This window comes from Orcinus orca, chromosome 9, assembly GCF_937001465.1.
Source record: "Orcinus orca chromosome 9, mOrcOrc1.1, whole genome shotgun sequence".
NCBI classification, from domain to species: Eukaryota; Metazoa; Chordata; class Mammalia; order Artiodactyla; family Delphinidae; genus Orcinus; species Orcinus orca.
The window spans coordinates 57,605,217-57,620,357 of record NC_064567.1 but is presented as its reverse complement, the minus strand read 5'-3'; the positions used below and the strand labels follow the sequence as shown (position 1 = coordinate 57,620,357).

General features: G+C 38.9%; 1 protein-coding gene and 1 long non-coding RNA gene across 2 annotated transcripts in view; one reads left to right on the top strand and one right to left on the bottom strand.

Annotated features, from left to right (window-relative positions):
- LOC117199831 (uncharacterized) overlaps window positions 1-1,893 on the top strand; it is a 64,140-nt gene extending 62,247 nt beyond the window's left edge. Inside the window, exon 3 of the long non-coding RNA XR_004481164.2 lies at window positions 1,570-1,893. This is a non-coding gene — a long non-coding RNA (uncharacterized LOC117199831). The remainder of the gene's footprint in view (window positions 1-1,569) is intronic.
- Window positions 1,894-4,522: 2,629 nt separating this feature from the next.
- Window positions 4,523-15,141, bottom strand: part of COL1A2 (collagen type I alpha 2 chain) — a 35,525-nt gene continuing 24,906 nt past the window's right edge. Inside the window, exons 35-52 of the mRNA XM_004265587.4 lie at window positions 14,515-14,568; window positions 14,364-14,417; window positions 14,160-14,267; window positions 13,730-13,783; window positions 12,807-12,860; window positions 11,651-11,812; window positions 10,803-10,910; window positions 10,025-10,132; window positions 9,621-9,674; window positions 9,425-9,532; window positions 9,226-9,279; window positions 8,745-8,852; window positions 8,224-8,277; window positions 7,995-8,102; window positions 7,408-7,666; window positions 6,806-6,990; window positions 5,829-6,071; window positions 4,523-4,987 (exon numbers count right to left, since the gene is read on the bottom strand). Of these exons, the coding sequence (XP_004265635.1) occupies window positions 4,841-4,987; window positions 5,829-6,071; window positions 6,806-6,990; window positions 7,408-7,666; window positions 7,995-8,102; window positions 8,224-8,277; window positions 8,745-8,852; window positions 9,226-9,279; window positions 9,425-9,532; window positions 9,621-9,674; window positions 10,025-10,132; window positions 10,803-10,910; window positions 11,651-11,812; window positions 12,807-12,860; window positions 13,730-13,783; window positions 14,160-14,267; window positions 14,364-14,417; window positions 14,515-14,568 (2,022 nt within the window). The 3' untranslated portion in view covers window positions 4,523-4,840. The remainder of the gene's footprint in view (window positions 4,988-5,828; window positions 6,072-6,805; window positions 6,991-7,407; window positions 7,667-7,994; window positions 8,103-8,223; window positions 8,278-8,744; window positions 8,853-9,225; window positions 9,280-9,424; window positions 9,533-9,620; window positions 9,675-10,024; window positions 10,133-10,802; window positions 10,911-11,650; window positions 11,813-12,806; window positions 12,861-13,729; window positions 13,784-14,159; window positions 14,268-14,363; window positions 14,418-14,514; window positions 14,569-15,141) is intronic.

The window sequence follows — 15,141 nt, the reverse complement described above, 5'->3', positions numbered from 1 at the left end:
GTCTTAGGATAGGAGAAGCAGCGTGTTGAGTATGAGACCCAAGATGAGCTATGAAAGTCTAGTTCAGAAAAGTCCAGGTTTAATGAAGTGAGTAGTACTTCTTTTGGTTATTGGTTTATAACATCTTTTTTGGTCATGTACCCCTTGGCTTAGCTGAAGAAAGTTGTGGACCCTTTTCCAATAAATATGCACACACACACAAAATTTAGCACTCTATTTCAGGAGTTCACTGATGTCCTGTTCTCCCCTGGAGCCCACCATGAGTCCTGTTTAGAGCAATAGTCTCTGAAATGGGGGTGGGTAGGTGATACATGCCAAGGTGTGTGCCAAATGATCCAATGGAGTGTGGAATTTTCTATTTGTATTTATTTTCTGTCTTTGAACATTTTTTTCCATGTAGGTTTTATATTGCACATAATACATTAGTGCAACAGTACACATATAACATTTACATATAAATAGATTAACAAAATTAGTTGTAAGAGCTCACATTTTTACTGATAGGGAGGCACAACTCAAAATTGGTAGACTACCAGTTCGAGAATGGTGCTAATTAAATTTAAATTCTAGTCTCTCCTCTCCCTAAACTGGAGGGCCAGGGATAGGAACTTAAATCAAGAGGAGATTACAAGTGACTGGAAGTTTTAGACCTAATGATGACAGGTAACATTTGCCTACACTTCATTAAGCACTTTCACATATGCCCCACTTAGTCCTCCCAGTGGTTCTGTGAGATAGGCACAGTAGGTATGCTGATGGAAATCTCTTGAGAGCAGGTATGTTAACCAAATTCTCAGAAAACTTAAGAGACTTTCCCAAGGGCCCGTGGCTAGTCGGTGGTGGAGCTGGTGCGCATAACCTTGGCTGCCGACCACAAATTATATGCTCATTTCATTGAACTGCAGGGATAAGTCAATCATTATGGGCTGTCTATGGCCCCATTGTTGCAGTTACTGGTGCTCCCCCCAGGCCACTGAGTTGTTGAATCCCTGGCTGATCCAGGCACAGGGATAGAAAACATATTTAGCTCCTTGATCAGAGGGCCAGGAAGCTGAGCTAACAATTGAGCATTAGCTCTCTCCTGTTGGTACTGTAATACCAACATATTTCAAAACAGATAGAGGGCTCTGGAAGGGTTTAGATACATCTATGTACAAAAAAGATTTACAATGGGTTATTAAATGGGAGTTTTGAGGCTGGCTTCATGGGAAGTGCCAACCACTGTTTCTCCCAAATTTCCCCTGGTGCCACTGTCAAAGGCAAAGTATCTAGATGGATTGTTGTTCTGACCCAAAATGACATTTCCAACTTTTCTTACATATAATCCAATTTCTGAACTTCCTTTTCAGTGATATTAAGTGGAATAGCATAAAAAAGTCTTTTGGCATTAAACATAATAAATGTGTTCAGCATTGCTCAGGTGTCTTTGCTCTTTGCCAGTGCATTAGCTGTATTGACTTTAGAATTTTAAATGACCCTTTTTACCAGACTTCATTAATATCTCTTCCCCTCATCTTGGCTACCTAGCTCCTTCAACTCTCTCATGTGCAATCTTCTTCCCTCTCACAGTAACACAAGTTAGAGGCAGCTGACCTTCACATGACCAAGGGTCGGGAGATGTGAGGAGGTTCCCTTGAGTCTGGTGATTAGCCTCTGAAGAGGGGACCTGCCGTTCAAAGGCCAAGCCTTCAGGACATTGCCCAGGCCCTGGAAACACTAACAGTGGACCTCCTGTCTTGGTAAGTACCAGACTGTTCTAATATGTGGCTTCTGGAAAAGAAACATTTAGCCAGACAGAAGGCTAGAAGGTGATATGAGATCTCTGGCAAGAGCTGGCCAGCTCAATCCAAATATCACTGTTACTGCATGAGGCTAAGGTCAATTTCCTGGGATTCCATCTCGTTAATTAATAGTGTCCTCTGCTATCCTCAGAGGACACTTCGTTTAAAATTGTGTTCAGGCATTATTTTATTCTCTCTCTGCAATTGAGCTGCGAGATCCCTGAGGATGCTGCTGCCTGGTATGGCTTTGTACACCCCTCCCCAGTGTCCCCCAGAGTGGCTGGGACACGGTGAATGATGACTCTTAGGTTAGGATTTTCCTTCTCTTTCAGAAAGTGGGTGGGCAGGAGGGTGACCACCCTTCCCCTGGAGTTGGTCACTCCTCAACCAGGATTGTTTTCACTTGTGACTGCTTATTTCTTTTCATGATATTTTAAGAGTAAATTTGTTGTAAATGATAAAAGTAATATAACTACATTATAGCAGATTTGGATAATTAAGACATAAAAATCATTTCTATCATTACTACATAAATGTACCTACTCAGTATTTTTACATTGCATTTAAAATATTTTTAATGACAGTGTGCTTGAATATTATATTTTAAAGATTGTAACATTCTATTACATTTTTTCTTTTGTTTAATTATCCTCGTAAATGTTATTGAGATACAAAAATTTATTTCACTATTTTCCTATTATTATCTGTTAGATATATCATTATTTTTTCCTCATTAGTATTTATTAGATATTCTATCATTTATTTCCTTATTGTTATCTATCAGATATATCATTATTTAACTATTTTCCTATACTATCTCATAAGGATGATTAAATGATTATTAAGTGACTGCTTGCTTAGGAAATCTGCCTATTTGGATACAGTTTGACAAAAGTCATTACTAACATGTAGCATAGTTTTGGCTCGTAGTTGGTACTCAATAAATGTTGGTTTTCTTCCTTCTCTTTCTCCCTTCCTTATACCAACTTTATCAACTTTATGGTTTGTTCTTGTACTGCGAGCCTGAGGGCATAGCATATGCTTTATCCAGAGATTTCTAACTGGTTATTATGTAAGTTTGTCTTGGCTGTTTCAATTAGTAATTTGTGGGGAGTACTAGTACTCTGATCCCAGAGGTTCAGTTTTATGTTGCTTGGTTAGGTATATTGATTCGTTCTTGCCAGACATAAAATGTTAAAACTACAAAGGATTGTTGAAATCACCTTATCCAGTGGTTTCCCAATTGGTGCATGTCAGAATTTTTCAAGGTGCTTAAAAGGATACTGATTCCTTACTAAATCTTAATTTGGTGGTTGAGGATTGGGAATCTGCATTTTAATAAGCATTCTAGTGTTCTGATTTAGTGGTGGAAGGACCACAATTTGAAGTTACCATTTGGTTAGCAGACCTTGCTAACTTTTTTAGAGTTAATTTTAGATTTTTATCATGTTCAGTCTTTTGCTTTAAAAACTAATTGAATCTCGAGATGACTTATAACAGGAGGCAAATATTACAATCACAATTATGTTCTGCAACAGGAAATAAGCTCTAAATGAATCTTAAGATTATACTTGACACATTACTATGTTTAAGTGTATTAAAGATGTCATTGAAAGGTGCAGGGGGGAAAATGAACTTGATTTGACAGGTAGGTGTTCGTGGTACTATTATCCACAACTGTCTGTGCTGATTGACAGCACACACATTACCTCTTAACAGGCATTGTACTCAGTTGCATCAGATTTAAGTGTATGGCATTTTTACTGAATATTTGAAACTGTTTTAGTTAATAGTATTAATTGTGCATAGACCAACTTTCAGCCACTGTTTCAAAGTGCTTAATGGATAATAAACCAAAAAGTTCTATGGACCTCTACTTAGAATAAACTTAGGTCAACAATTGCCACGTTGCTTAGGTATTATGTATTTTGAGTAGGGCAAATGTTTAACAGTTCAGAGAAGGAATCTTCCCCATGTTATAGATAAACTGAAACTCAGAAAGGTAAAGCACTCAAGGTCATTTAGCCAGAAGGAGCTGAGCCAGAATTGGAGCTCAGATCTCCAGGGTTCTTGTTCTCCGCTCTTTCTACCATACCAAACTGCCCTTTTTGCATAGTTCCTATCTAATGAGAAATACTTGGTCTAATGGCTGGTTAGAGATGCTATAATCCATATTTATACTGCAAAGAGCATTGAAGCAAGGAATTCTACTCAATATTTTCTTTGGAAAACCAAACATGCTTTATTTCATTTTTTGCACAATTTATTTAAACATCTCACATATACAAAATAGGTACAATTTAATTTTTCTGCTTGTCCGAGAAACAAGGCTTCTTTGGAACCATGGGAGAGGATGAAAATGAGACTGGCAAAGAACAAATGCTGAATTTAAAGAAGAGGACAATGTTGGGCAAACGATCCACTTACTTTTATTCGGGAATAAGATGTAAAGTACTGATGTTAAATCAAATGAAAAAAAAATACACAATATAACTCAACACAGAGGAGTATTTCTTCTCAAATTCTCCTAGCACCATCAACATTCTTCAAGTATCTGAAATACTATTAGTTAGCACCTTTGTATTTTGAACAAAAAACAGATACCTCAGCTCAACTCTGTCTAGGTCAGCACCTAATGGTGTGGATCACACTCACAGGAAAGTGTTTTGAGGTAGTTTACACCTTTGGAAGTTTGGGTTTTAAACTTCCCTCTGTGGAAGATATTCAAAAGCCACAAGTGGTGCAAATGTTCATGGTTTTTATTTTTCAATTTTTATTTTGGTTTTCTTACAAAGGTTGACATTTTCCACAACAAGTTTAAGACTGTTGAAAAAAAAAATTCCAGATTTTTGGAGAGGGGGAAAGGGAAAGGGAATTAATTAAATCGTATTGCACAATGCTCTGATCAATCCTTCTTCTTCTCTTTTGCCCACAATTTAAGCAAGTAGATGTGCAGAAGAAATGGAAGGATTCAGCTTTCAGTTAAGAAAGAAGAAAAAGAAATGGCCAAGAGAGAAATTTTTCAGATTTCCTTTTTCTTTAATTTAGGTTGAGTTCATTTATTTGAAACAGACTGGGCCAATGTTCAATCTGATTTCTTGGTCAGCGCCACCGATGTCCAAAGGTGCAATATCAAGGATGGGCAGGCGAGATGGCTTATTTGTTTTATATTCAATGATTGTCTTTCTCCATTCATTTATCTTTTTCTGTTTAAAAAGAGAAGAAAAATATACATAAAGCAGCACTATTACGGAACCTAACCATCTTGTATAATATTATATAATTATATATTGCATACAATTGTATTATATAATATATAATTATACAGAACATATATTTATATATAATTATATAATATATTAGATAATATTTATATATAATTATATGTTATATAATATTATATACTAGATATTATAATAACCACTTTTTGGCTTATGTCCTTCTGAAGATGTGTGTCTCAGATCAACAAGTGTATCTTTGAAACAGTAGCATCAGGGCTGTCTTTACAGGGAGAGGTTTCCTACCAGTCTAATTTTATAAAAAAAAACGTTCCAATGCATATTCCAAGCGGCTTATTTCTACAGTATCTTTTCAGGATGTGTGTGGTAGGGTGGCTATGCAGTACTACTATTAGTGAATTTAAATTTTCTTCAATTTATAGTATATTATAGAGAAGGCATAAAGAAAAATTAAATATAGGTCATACTAATAAATAAAATAAAATACATATAACTATAAATTACAGTTTGGGCCCTTTTAACCTCAAGTAATTTTAAGTTATGGGTATACATCATCATTTAAGAAACTCATGTTAGAAGACAAATAACTAATACATGGAACAGAGTATATATTTCAGTATTTCAGAAAATTTCAGAAGGCAAGATCTGATAAGAATATTCTGAATTTACCATCTGAATTTAAACAAATACATTTATGAAAGAGAAATCAAATAAGTTTGGTCTCTCATTCATCTGTTCATTTAATGGTCTATGCTCCACTATCCCACTTCCCAAATAAATGTTATTCCCATACTTCACTATTACTTACAGAGCAGCCATCTACAAGAACAGTGTAAGTGAATCTGCTGTTGCCCTCAGCAACAAGTTCAACATCATTGGATCCTTGCAGAATGACAGCCTTTTTCAGGTTGCCAGTCTCCTCATCCATGTATGCAATGCTGTTCTTGCAATGGTAGGTGATGTTTTGAGAGGCATGGTTGGCCAGCAGGCGCATGAAGGCAAGTTGGGTAGCCATTTCCTTGGTAGTTACTCCTTCAACATTATATTCAAACTACAGAGAATAAGATGGGCATTCCAGTTAAATGAAGAAGGACTCAGATACTAAGAGTCAAATTTAAAAAAACAGTCTGGTATAGAGAGGAATAATGGACTCAGATCTGAACTTGTACTTTTAAAGGAAACTCAATTCACTTGTCTTTGAAATATAAGCTACCTAGAAGGAACATAAGAACTACCAAGCTGAGGCAAGTCATCTCAAAAAGGGACCTGTTTCAGATAAAGCCCAGATACACACACACACACACACACACACACACACACACACACACGCACACGCACACACACACATATATACGTGTTTCTTTTTTTAAAATAAGAGAGCAAGGATCTAGAGATTCAGACCCCTTTAGTTTTCTATAATTCCCACCAATAAAGTTGATGAAAACTTTTAATTAGAAATTCAGAAAAGCTCATATCTTGAAAATACATGTGGCATGAGTACTGGACTACATGCTGGCCAGTACTCCTTCACACTTAATGACATTAGTCAGTTTCTCCAGCGATTATCAATTAAGTCACATTTGAATAATTATTTTTGAATTATATGGATATGTCTAATCAATCCATCTTTAATGTGCAATCTAGGATATAACCAAACCCAAGAACAGAGCAGGTTCTTTTAAAAAGCCCATTTTGGTAAAGGGCTAAAATGTAGATAATTAAAAAACGAATAATCCGAACAAGATATTATTTAGTAGGAGAAGGAATGTTTGTAGGATTCCTTACCTGGGTACCACCATTGATAGTTTCTCCTACCCAGACGTGCTTCTTGGCCTTGGAACTTCTGTACCAGTTCTTGACTGGGATGTTTTCAGGCTGAGCCCGGATGCAGGTTTCGCCAGTAGAGAAATCACAGTATACTTTGATAGCATCCATAGTACATCCTTGGTTAGGGTCAACCCAGTAGTAACCTTTTAGAAAAAACAAGACCCAGATCATAAAACCTCTCATTGAGTAGCATATAGGTTCTAATAATTACTAGTCAAAGATTCTGATTCCCATAAGTAACAGTTCTGATTGTACTGTTATATTGTCTACTCCACATTAACAGGAAGAGGGTGGCTATTTTCTAAATTAGACAGTTCCTCCTCTCCTCTCCATGAAAATCAAATCAGGGTACATAATACCATGAAAAGGGCAAAAACAGATATCAAGACAATCTTGAAAATGGGTGCTGGTTGGGAGAAGAAAATGTTTTATTAAGTGGGTATGATTTCACATAATGCAGTTTTTACCCAGATACCTTTTTCCTCTAAATATCAGTGGGAACTGATTTTGAAAAGCCTAACTTGTGAGAAGGGTCATTCTGGTTGGACATCTCAACTTACCACTGCTCCATTCTGGGTGGCTGAGTCTCAAGTCACGGCATGTGCGCGCTGGGTTCTTCCTAGAGCCTTCTGGAGTAAGAAGAGTCTCAATCTGGTTGTTGAGAGATTTCAGAGTAGCATCAACTTCATAATCCTTGGGTCTGAGAGATGGTGGTGAGCGAGGCTGGTCAGCCCTGTAGAAGTCTCCATCAAAACCGAAGTCATAACCACCACCACTGGGGCCAGGAGGGCCAGGAGGGCCAGGAGGACCAGGAGGGCCCTGCAGAGTGTAAGTAAGAAAGAGGAGGCTTTGTATTTGGTTACAGTGAGAGAGAATGAGAGCAGGTTTTCCGTCGAGATTCACACAAAAGCATGTTCTAATAAGTAAAAAAGAATCAAGTTCATGTAAATAACAACTTGCTCCCAGGCATACTTGCAGGGATGGGTTTATAGAGCTCATTGCATACAGACAATTTTTATATATTTTAGAAAACATACAGAAATGGGGGACTACTTTAATGTGTTGTTGTAATTGTCTTGGTTTAGTCTAAAGAAGATATTCCCTTAGGTCAGTGATGCCCTTTATTATTTCCCTAAATCATACTTACAGAAGGACCTTGGCTACCCTGAGAGCCACGAATGCCAGCAGGTCCGACTGCACCAGGATGTCCAGTGCGACCATCCTTGCCAGAAGGGCCAGAAGGACCAGAAGGGCCCTAGGGAAGAAGGAAACCAAGTCTGTGTGAGCCAGCAAAAACCCCAGAAGGGAGAAGAGGTCTGGGGCTCACTGCCTGCCATAGGCTCCTTTCAGAGATAAACGTCTCTTAGTTGACCTACCCTAGGACCAGCAGGACCCACAGTGCCAGGAGCACCTTGATCGCCATGATGACCCTTTAAAGAGAGAATAGGAAAATCACACTTTCAGAACATGTGTCGATACACAGATTTCAAAAAACTGAATGGAAAACTTTAGTTTCAATGGACTCTGGATTGAGAAAATTGAAAATGTAAAATGGGGCTCTTTTCTCTCATTATGTCTATTATATTCAGTTATTTTTTTCTACAAGCCACTTCAGAAGTGCAATATTAGTCATTCCTCTGATTGTATTTATTTTAAGTGGGGTTGAAGGACATTGTTGCCAGGAGATTTTAATATACGTATATTTCTGTCTCCCCTAACCCTCACCTTTTCATGTTGGGATGAAATAGCATTACCTCTGAGCTATGGAGTTAGAGAACGGGAAGTGAATATGATGTAGGACATTTTAGAACAATAGCAGTGAAATTGTGAGGAAGTTCATTCTGTGTTGAAGGACTTTAAGATCTGTGTACATGCTGGATGTCCACATTGTACTTACAGCAAGACCAGGAAGACCCTGCAATCCATTGTGTCCCTTTAAGCCAGGAAGACCTCTGGGCCCCTTATCACCAGGCTCTCCCTTATCACCTCGAATACCCTGTGGGCCCTATAAAGAAAAAGGACAGATAGGACATTTACCTTTGAAAGATGACACGCAATTCTCCACAAATATTGTTCAATCTGTTTACAAAGATAATTCAAGACATGCAAAGGTCTAAAAGCCATGTGGGTGCTACTCCCAACTCTTAATCTGCTTTAGTTGAGCTGTCTGTAAAGTGGCTAAGCGTTGTGATAATTTAATACAAATAAGAATAGATTTGAAATATAAGAGATTAAAAGGTATTTGTAGCAACTCTCCACATGGACTAAATTTTCAAAAAATATATAAAATCCAGTCTATGTATTATTTATCTTTTTTAATGTACAGTGTGGACTGATCCTCCCTAACTGTTGTACAGAAATCTTCACCATGTACATACACTAGGACCTCTTGGACCAACAGCACCGGCCAGACCAATGGGACCAGAAGGACCCTGTGAATTAGAAAAGAAAAACACAATTTATCAGCCAAGCCCAAGATCCTCCTCCCTAGGCCACCACAGTTCCCAGGTGTGGGGAGGTCAGAGGTAAAGCCTGCTGAGGATGACAGCATTAAGGGACTGGTATTTATAAACTTACAGGTTCACCGCGGTGTCCATGTTTGCCAGTTGGACCCACAGGGCCTTGAGGACCAGGTGCACCCACAGTACCAGTGGGACCAGCGTTACCAGGGTAACCACGATCCCCCTGTCGAAGGCAGAAATGAAGCTTAGCATCAATCTGGCCTGTAGTTTAGTCCCTTTTAAGTTAGAGAACAACGGTGAGGTGTACTGACCTTGTGTCCAGCTTGACCATCGCGGCCTGGGGGACCATCATTCCCAGGGTTGCCCTGTGAAGACACCATGCCAATTAAGGTGCTTAGGGAGGCTCTGTAGCTCACTGACCCCTACAGTTCAGCTATCTGCCTTCATTACTCCCAGTGCCCAATGGAGAACCCGCTCTTCAGGCTGTTAAAAATAGGAACAAGAACTTGCCAACCTAGATTTTTATAGAATTTTCTTTTTAATATGTTGGCCAACTTGAAGTATGCTACTTAAAGACTCATTCCCTAGCCCAAGTTATTTTTAGGATTGTCAATACTGAGAGTGGTGAGTACATGTAGACCTCAGCTCAGGATACAAAGTTACACACAAGGAAGTACTGCTAGGTTACATTTTACAAACCAAATGTTGGACTCACATCACGACCAGCTTCACCAGGAGCACCATTGACGCCAGGATTACCCACAGCACCAGGGGGACCACGGGCCCCAGTTGGGCCTGCAATGCCGAGAGGGCCAGGTTCACCCTAAAGAGGCAGAGAAGACAAAATTCCTCTCATTGGATTGAGTGCCACTCCCATTCTCCCAAAACAACGTTAGCCAGGGGATTCCAGGTTTAAGCGAGAAGGTAGATTGAAAGTGAGTGGGCCACATAATGGTAAGAAGTGTCATTAGTGTCATCTTTGCCCTTCTCCTACACACTTAGATGGTCAGCTTTATGTACTTTTGGAATGTTGCTCTGTACAAGGTGAGTCTAGTTTCATCTGATTTTCCAAATAAAATGAATTCATAAAGTTGAGAGAGTTTATGGAGATTAGATGGTTCCTAGTTGCTGTCATGTATTAGGTTTAATAGAATGATTCAGAACTTCTGGAGTTTCATTCTTCCTACAGGATAGATGATGCTAGCATTTCATACTGCAGAGGAGTAAATGCAATTAGAGCTTATATCGTTTTTAAGCATGTAAAAAGAACAAAAATTGCTCTGCATAATGTTAAGCTGTGTTTTTATAGCATGTGTCTAAGTAAGGTGGTATTAAAGCTTCTTAGATAAGTGACATGTGATCTGTATAAAGAAAATGCTATGAATAAAAAATCTTAAGTGGAGTTATTCACTGATCAATCTGTCACAGTTGAAGTGGCAGCTTTTAAATCTTTTCTTATATTAATGAGAATAAGAATGGTGTCAAACACTCACCACAGATCCAGCAACACCTGGTAGACCACGTTCACCTCTAGAGCCTGGGAGACCCAGAAAACCAGGAGCACCAAGAAGACCTTGAGGACCTGGGGTGCCAGGAGATCCCTAAACAACAGTAAAAATACTGAGTATTACTGTTAAGACCCTAGGAGACAACACAGGTTGGCTTGATGCTTCTGAGAATGAGTTTATCCTCAGTTTAGAAAAAGGCTAATGACCTCCTATTAGTAGAACATATCTTTGGCTGTCTTTTCTCTAGTGAAGACAATGAGTTTACATCTTGGCATGTTTATTTCTTTGTACCTGGTTCCTCCTTGAGACCAATGGAACAACATTTAAAAATATGTGGTTGGGATTAATGAAGCCATCTTGGAGTGAGGGAACAGAGTTCTTATAGAATTTATGCTGGGAAGCAAATTTTGACCTTGGCCTCTAACTGCACCAGGTCTAGTAAAGTCACATTTCAGAGTAGCAATAATACTGCACATTGCATGTTTAAAAAATTGGTAGCTTACTGATATTGATTAATTTACAGTAGAGTGACCACAGCAATGGGATGCTGTTCTAATCCCAGTACCAGTGAGGTACTCTCACAACAGCTTAAAGGGCTGTATTGATAAAACAGTGAGTTCCCTCACTTATTGTCATCTCCATCTAGTGCCTTCTGAGCATCTGCTGAAGCCATGACACCTCAATATCTGTTGGATAGATTTCCTGGCTCAACTGAGCTCTACTTGAGAGCCCGCAATACTCATCAACAAATATATGCCACCTGAAGATTTTTACAAGGGATTTATATTAATTCAACGCAAGGTATTAAGAAAGAGGAGTTTGAAATCACTTACAGCAGTACCAGGCTCTCCAGAGGGACCCTTCTCACCAACAAAGCCAGGGGGGCCAGAAGCACCTGTTTCTCCAGTTCGACCAACTGGACCTTGGTCACCACGAGGCCCACGAAGTCCTTCTTTACCAGCAGGACCAGGGGGACCAGGGGGGCCAGTGATACCCTGTGAGCAAATACATGAGGTCATTTACTTTCTGTTAATCATCACAGATGGGAGAGAGCAGCTGAGGTTCTAAATATTAAGATGCAAACAACTTGAAGCAACAAAATAATATCCTGGTCACTTTGGAGAAATGTTTAGAAGTCTTAACAGTCTTTCTTGTAGAAAGAAGCAACTTTCATCTTCCTCTCCTGGGGCTGTAATAAAGTGAACAACCGAGGCAGAAGCTATGGCAAATGTCTGTGAGAAAAAGCAATGTGGTGCCACCAGCCACCTGGCATACTGGAATCAGAACTACGTCGAGTTATAAGAGCTAGCTGTAAATGAATGGGAATTTGGGTTTTGGAGGACTCTGCTTGTTTCTTTTTGAAGAAAGCCAATACAGGCATTTTGCTCATAATTGAGGAATCACATATGCTCTCAACTAGGTTTAATTAAATGCCTACAGGGAATGAAGATTTTTCTGTTATGAACCTGTGAAAGGATTCCAAGAAATCAACATCTTCGCTATTTTTTTTTCCCTGAAACCTTAACCAGAAGACTTAATCCTCTGTAATTAATTAAATTCTCTTGAGTCCTGACAGGAGAGTCTGAATCAGAATTAAATTAGAGGCCAAACCACCTTTAAATTCAGGAACAATTATACTTTAACAACGGAGGCAGAATGTTGGCCATAAAGGGTAATTAGATATAGAAATATCTGATATGTGACTAAAACTGTTCTGTTTTTTTATTTTTAACAAAGAGACCATGCCCCTAAAAGGGGACAAGGGGACTTATGTTCACATGAATAAAAGCCTCTTAAACTGATATTTCTAATATAATTTCTGATGATTTTGCCTTAATGATTCAGAAAAACTGATTTCAGATTAGGAAAGTAATAGCAAAATATTAGTAGCATTTTTTCATAGGGAGTTTCTTACCAGTTTCTTACTAGAGGCTAGGGATTTTGGCTAGAGTAAATAAATGAAGACACATTTTGAAGTGATTTACTTACAGAGGGTCCAGGAGGACCAGTCCTTCCAGCAGCACCAGGGAAACCCGTAGCACCCTAAGAACCAAGCACATTAAAATTCCACAGTCAGCACCAACTCCAGGAATTTGGGTAAGATGGAAATTTCTCCCTTGGAAAATCCTCAGTACACGTGACCAAGGATGGACCAAAGAGTAGGCAGTGACAGCCTCAGGTAGGGTATTATGTTAAATATACCCAGGACCCCGAAGACCCTCCATCTCTACACAGCTTCCTGACCAGCATGCCCCCAGTTGCAATGCCTATATTTTGCATTAAGGCTCTGATAGTTCTTTTTTGAAATGCTAACATATTGCCTGATGGTTGTAAAAGCAAGAAGACAAGACACTATACTATTATTATATATGATCTGTATATATTAATAACTTAACCACCTGGCTGGCTGCTAAGGGAATGGACACTAAGTAATTTTGTTTACAGAAGAAGGTATAATAAAAGACCAAGTGTATTAATTGCTGTCCAATGAGAGGAGGAAGAAGTCAGTGGAGTTGATTCCTGGGGAGCTTTGGGTCTCTAGGAAGTCAGTGTGATAGCACTGGACACCAAGGGAAGGGACCTAATCAGGCAGAAGAAGGGGGGCATCAACAAAATGATAAAAGGTACCAAAGAAATATTTTACCCATTTCACAAACTACTTGGGGTTAACTTTGGTTATCACTACCTCAAGTGAAGTGGTAGCAACATACAGTGCACTGAGTTCCAGCTGGGATTAAGTTAACATTCCATGAATCTGATCTTGACTTCATTATCAGAATTTCTTTAAATAGTTAGCTTGACTCTCAAGACTCTCATTATAGTCCAAATTACCAAAAATTTCCAAACTTTCAAGTTGTCCCTAATAGATTCTGAAGAAAGAAAAATTATCAGAATACACTGTAAATACTCACAGGGGGGCCTCCATCACCACGACTTCCAGCAGGACCAGGGGGACCATTTGGACCCTAAATGGAAACAAGAAAAGATGGTCAAATCAGAAAACAATCTTTATAAATGTTACTCTTTTCTTCAAATGGATCATTCCCATGTCTATTAGAATCAAATCTAGAAATGTAAAATGATTATCTGTGTTATATAAAATAAATGTCCTTACTTCAATATTACCACCTTTATGGGTAATCAAAGAAGTGAGATAAAACAATATTTATGAAACTTTTATAATGTGTAAAGTGGTATGCAAATGTTAACTCTTATTTTAAAATTGTCTTCTATCTGGTATGTTCCCTGATGTATAGCAGGCACTTGATTGATTTATGTTGAGTTATAAGATTTCATGGGTAACTGCAGAGGCTGTGTTGACCATCAGTGAATTCAACTTACAGCTGGGCCAGCAGCTCCAACGGGGCCTGTGGGACCAGTAGGGCCATTTTCACCCTTGGGTCCTTTGGTTCCTCTCTCTCCTTTAGCACCAGGTTGACCAGCAGCGCCCTGTTGGAAAGGAACAGTTATAGTTCAGGTGTTCCAACTTACTCTACTTGCTAACTTGGAATGTTTTCAGATTAACCTGTGTCACATGATACTCACAGCAGGACCAGCAAATCCATTGGGGCCAGCGGGACCAACCTCACCACGTTCACCCTAGGTGGGAAAAGGGATTTTAAAATGTCTTAGCAATCTTAGATTCATGAGTGTCTAGAAGTTATGAGTGTCTAAAACGACCCAGGTTTTTACTTACAGGGCTTCCACGAGGACCAGCAGGACCGGCGGGACCAGCAGGACCAGCTTCACCCTATAAGAGGGCCAGAAATGAGTTTGTCAGTGTTCCTCACACAAATGCTCAAAGAGGTAGGAGGCAGAGGGAACAGGTGTAGACAGTGGGCTCTTGCCAGAGTTTGCAATTGCATCCAAAGAGATAACTAATTCACATCTCACAGAGAAAAGTGAAATGGATTCTTACTCTGCATAATATTGTATTAATTTTGGAGGGTGAAATGGTATTGGTCATACACTTGCCAAAACACTATAAATCAGTGCCCACAATACCAGGAGGAGGACATTTTAATTTTTAGATGGACACAGGGCTGATCTATTTGCTGCAATTTGCGCTATACAATAAATAAGGTCTATTTTAAGTGGACCGTTCAATGTGAAATGGGCACACTATGTATTTTATTGATTTTTTTTTTTTTTTTTTACAATGAAGGCTTCAAGAAGGCTCAGTGCATTAGGATATTGTTAATGGGCAACCCCGAAAGACTTTAAAAGACTTTAAAACAAATGATAGGGATTGAAGTATAGATCAGATACCTGGCACGTGTACAGGAAGGGAAAGAGAACTTTCAATACACAGCGTTTGTTTCTT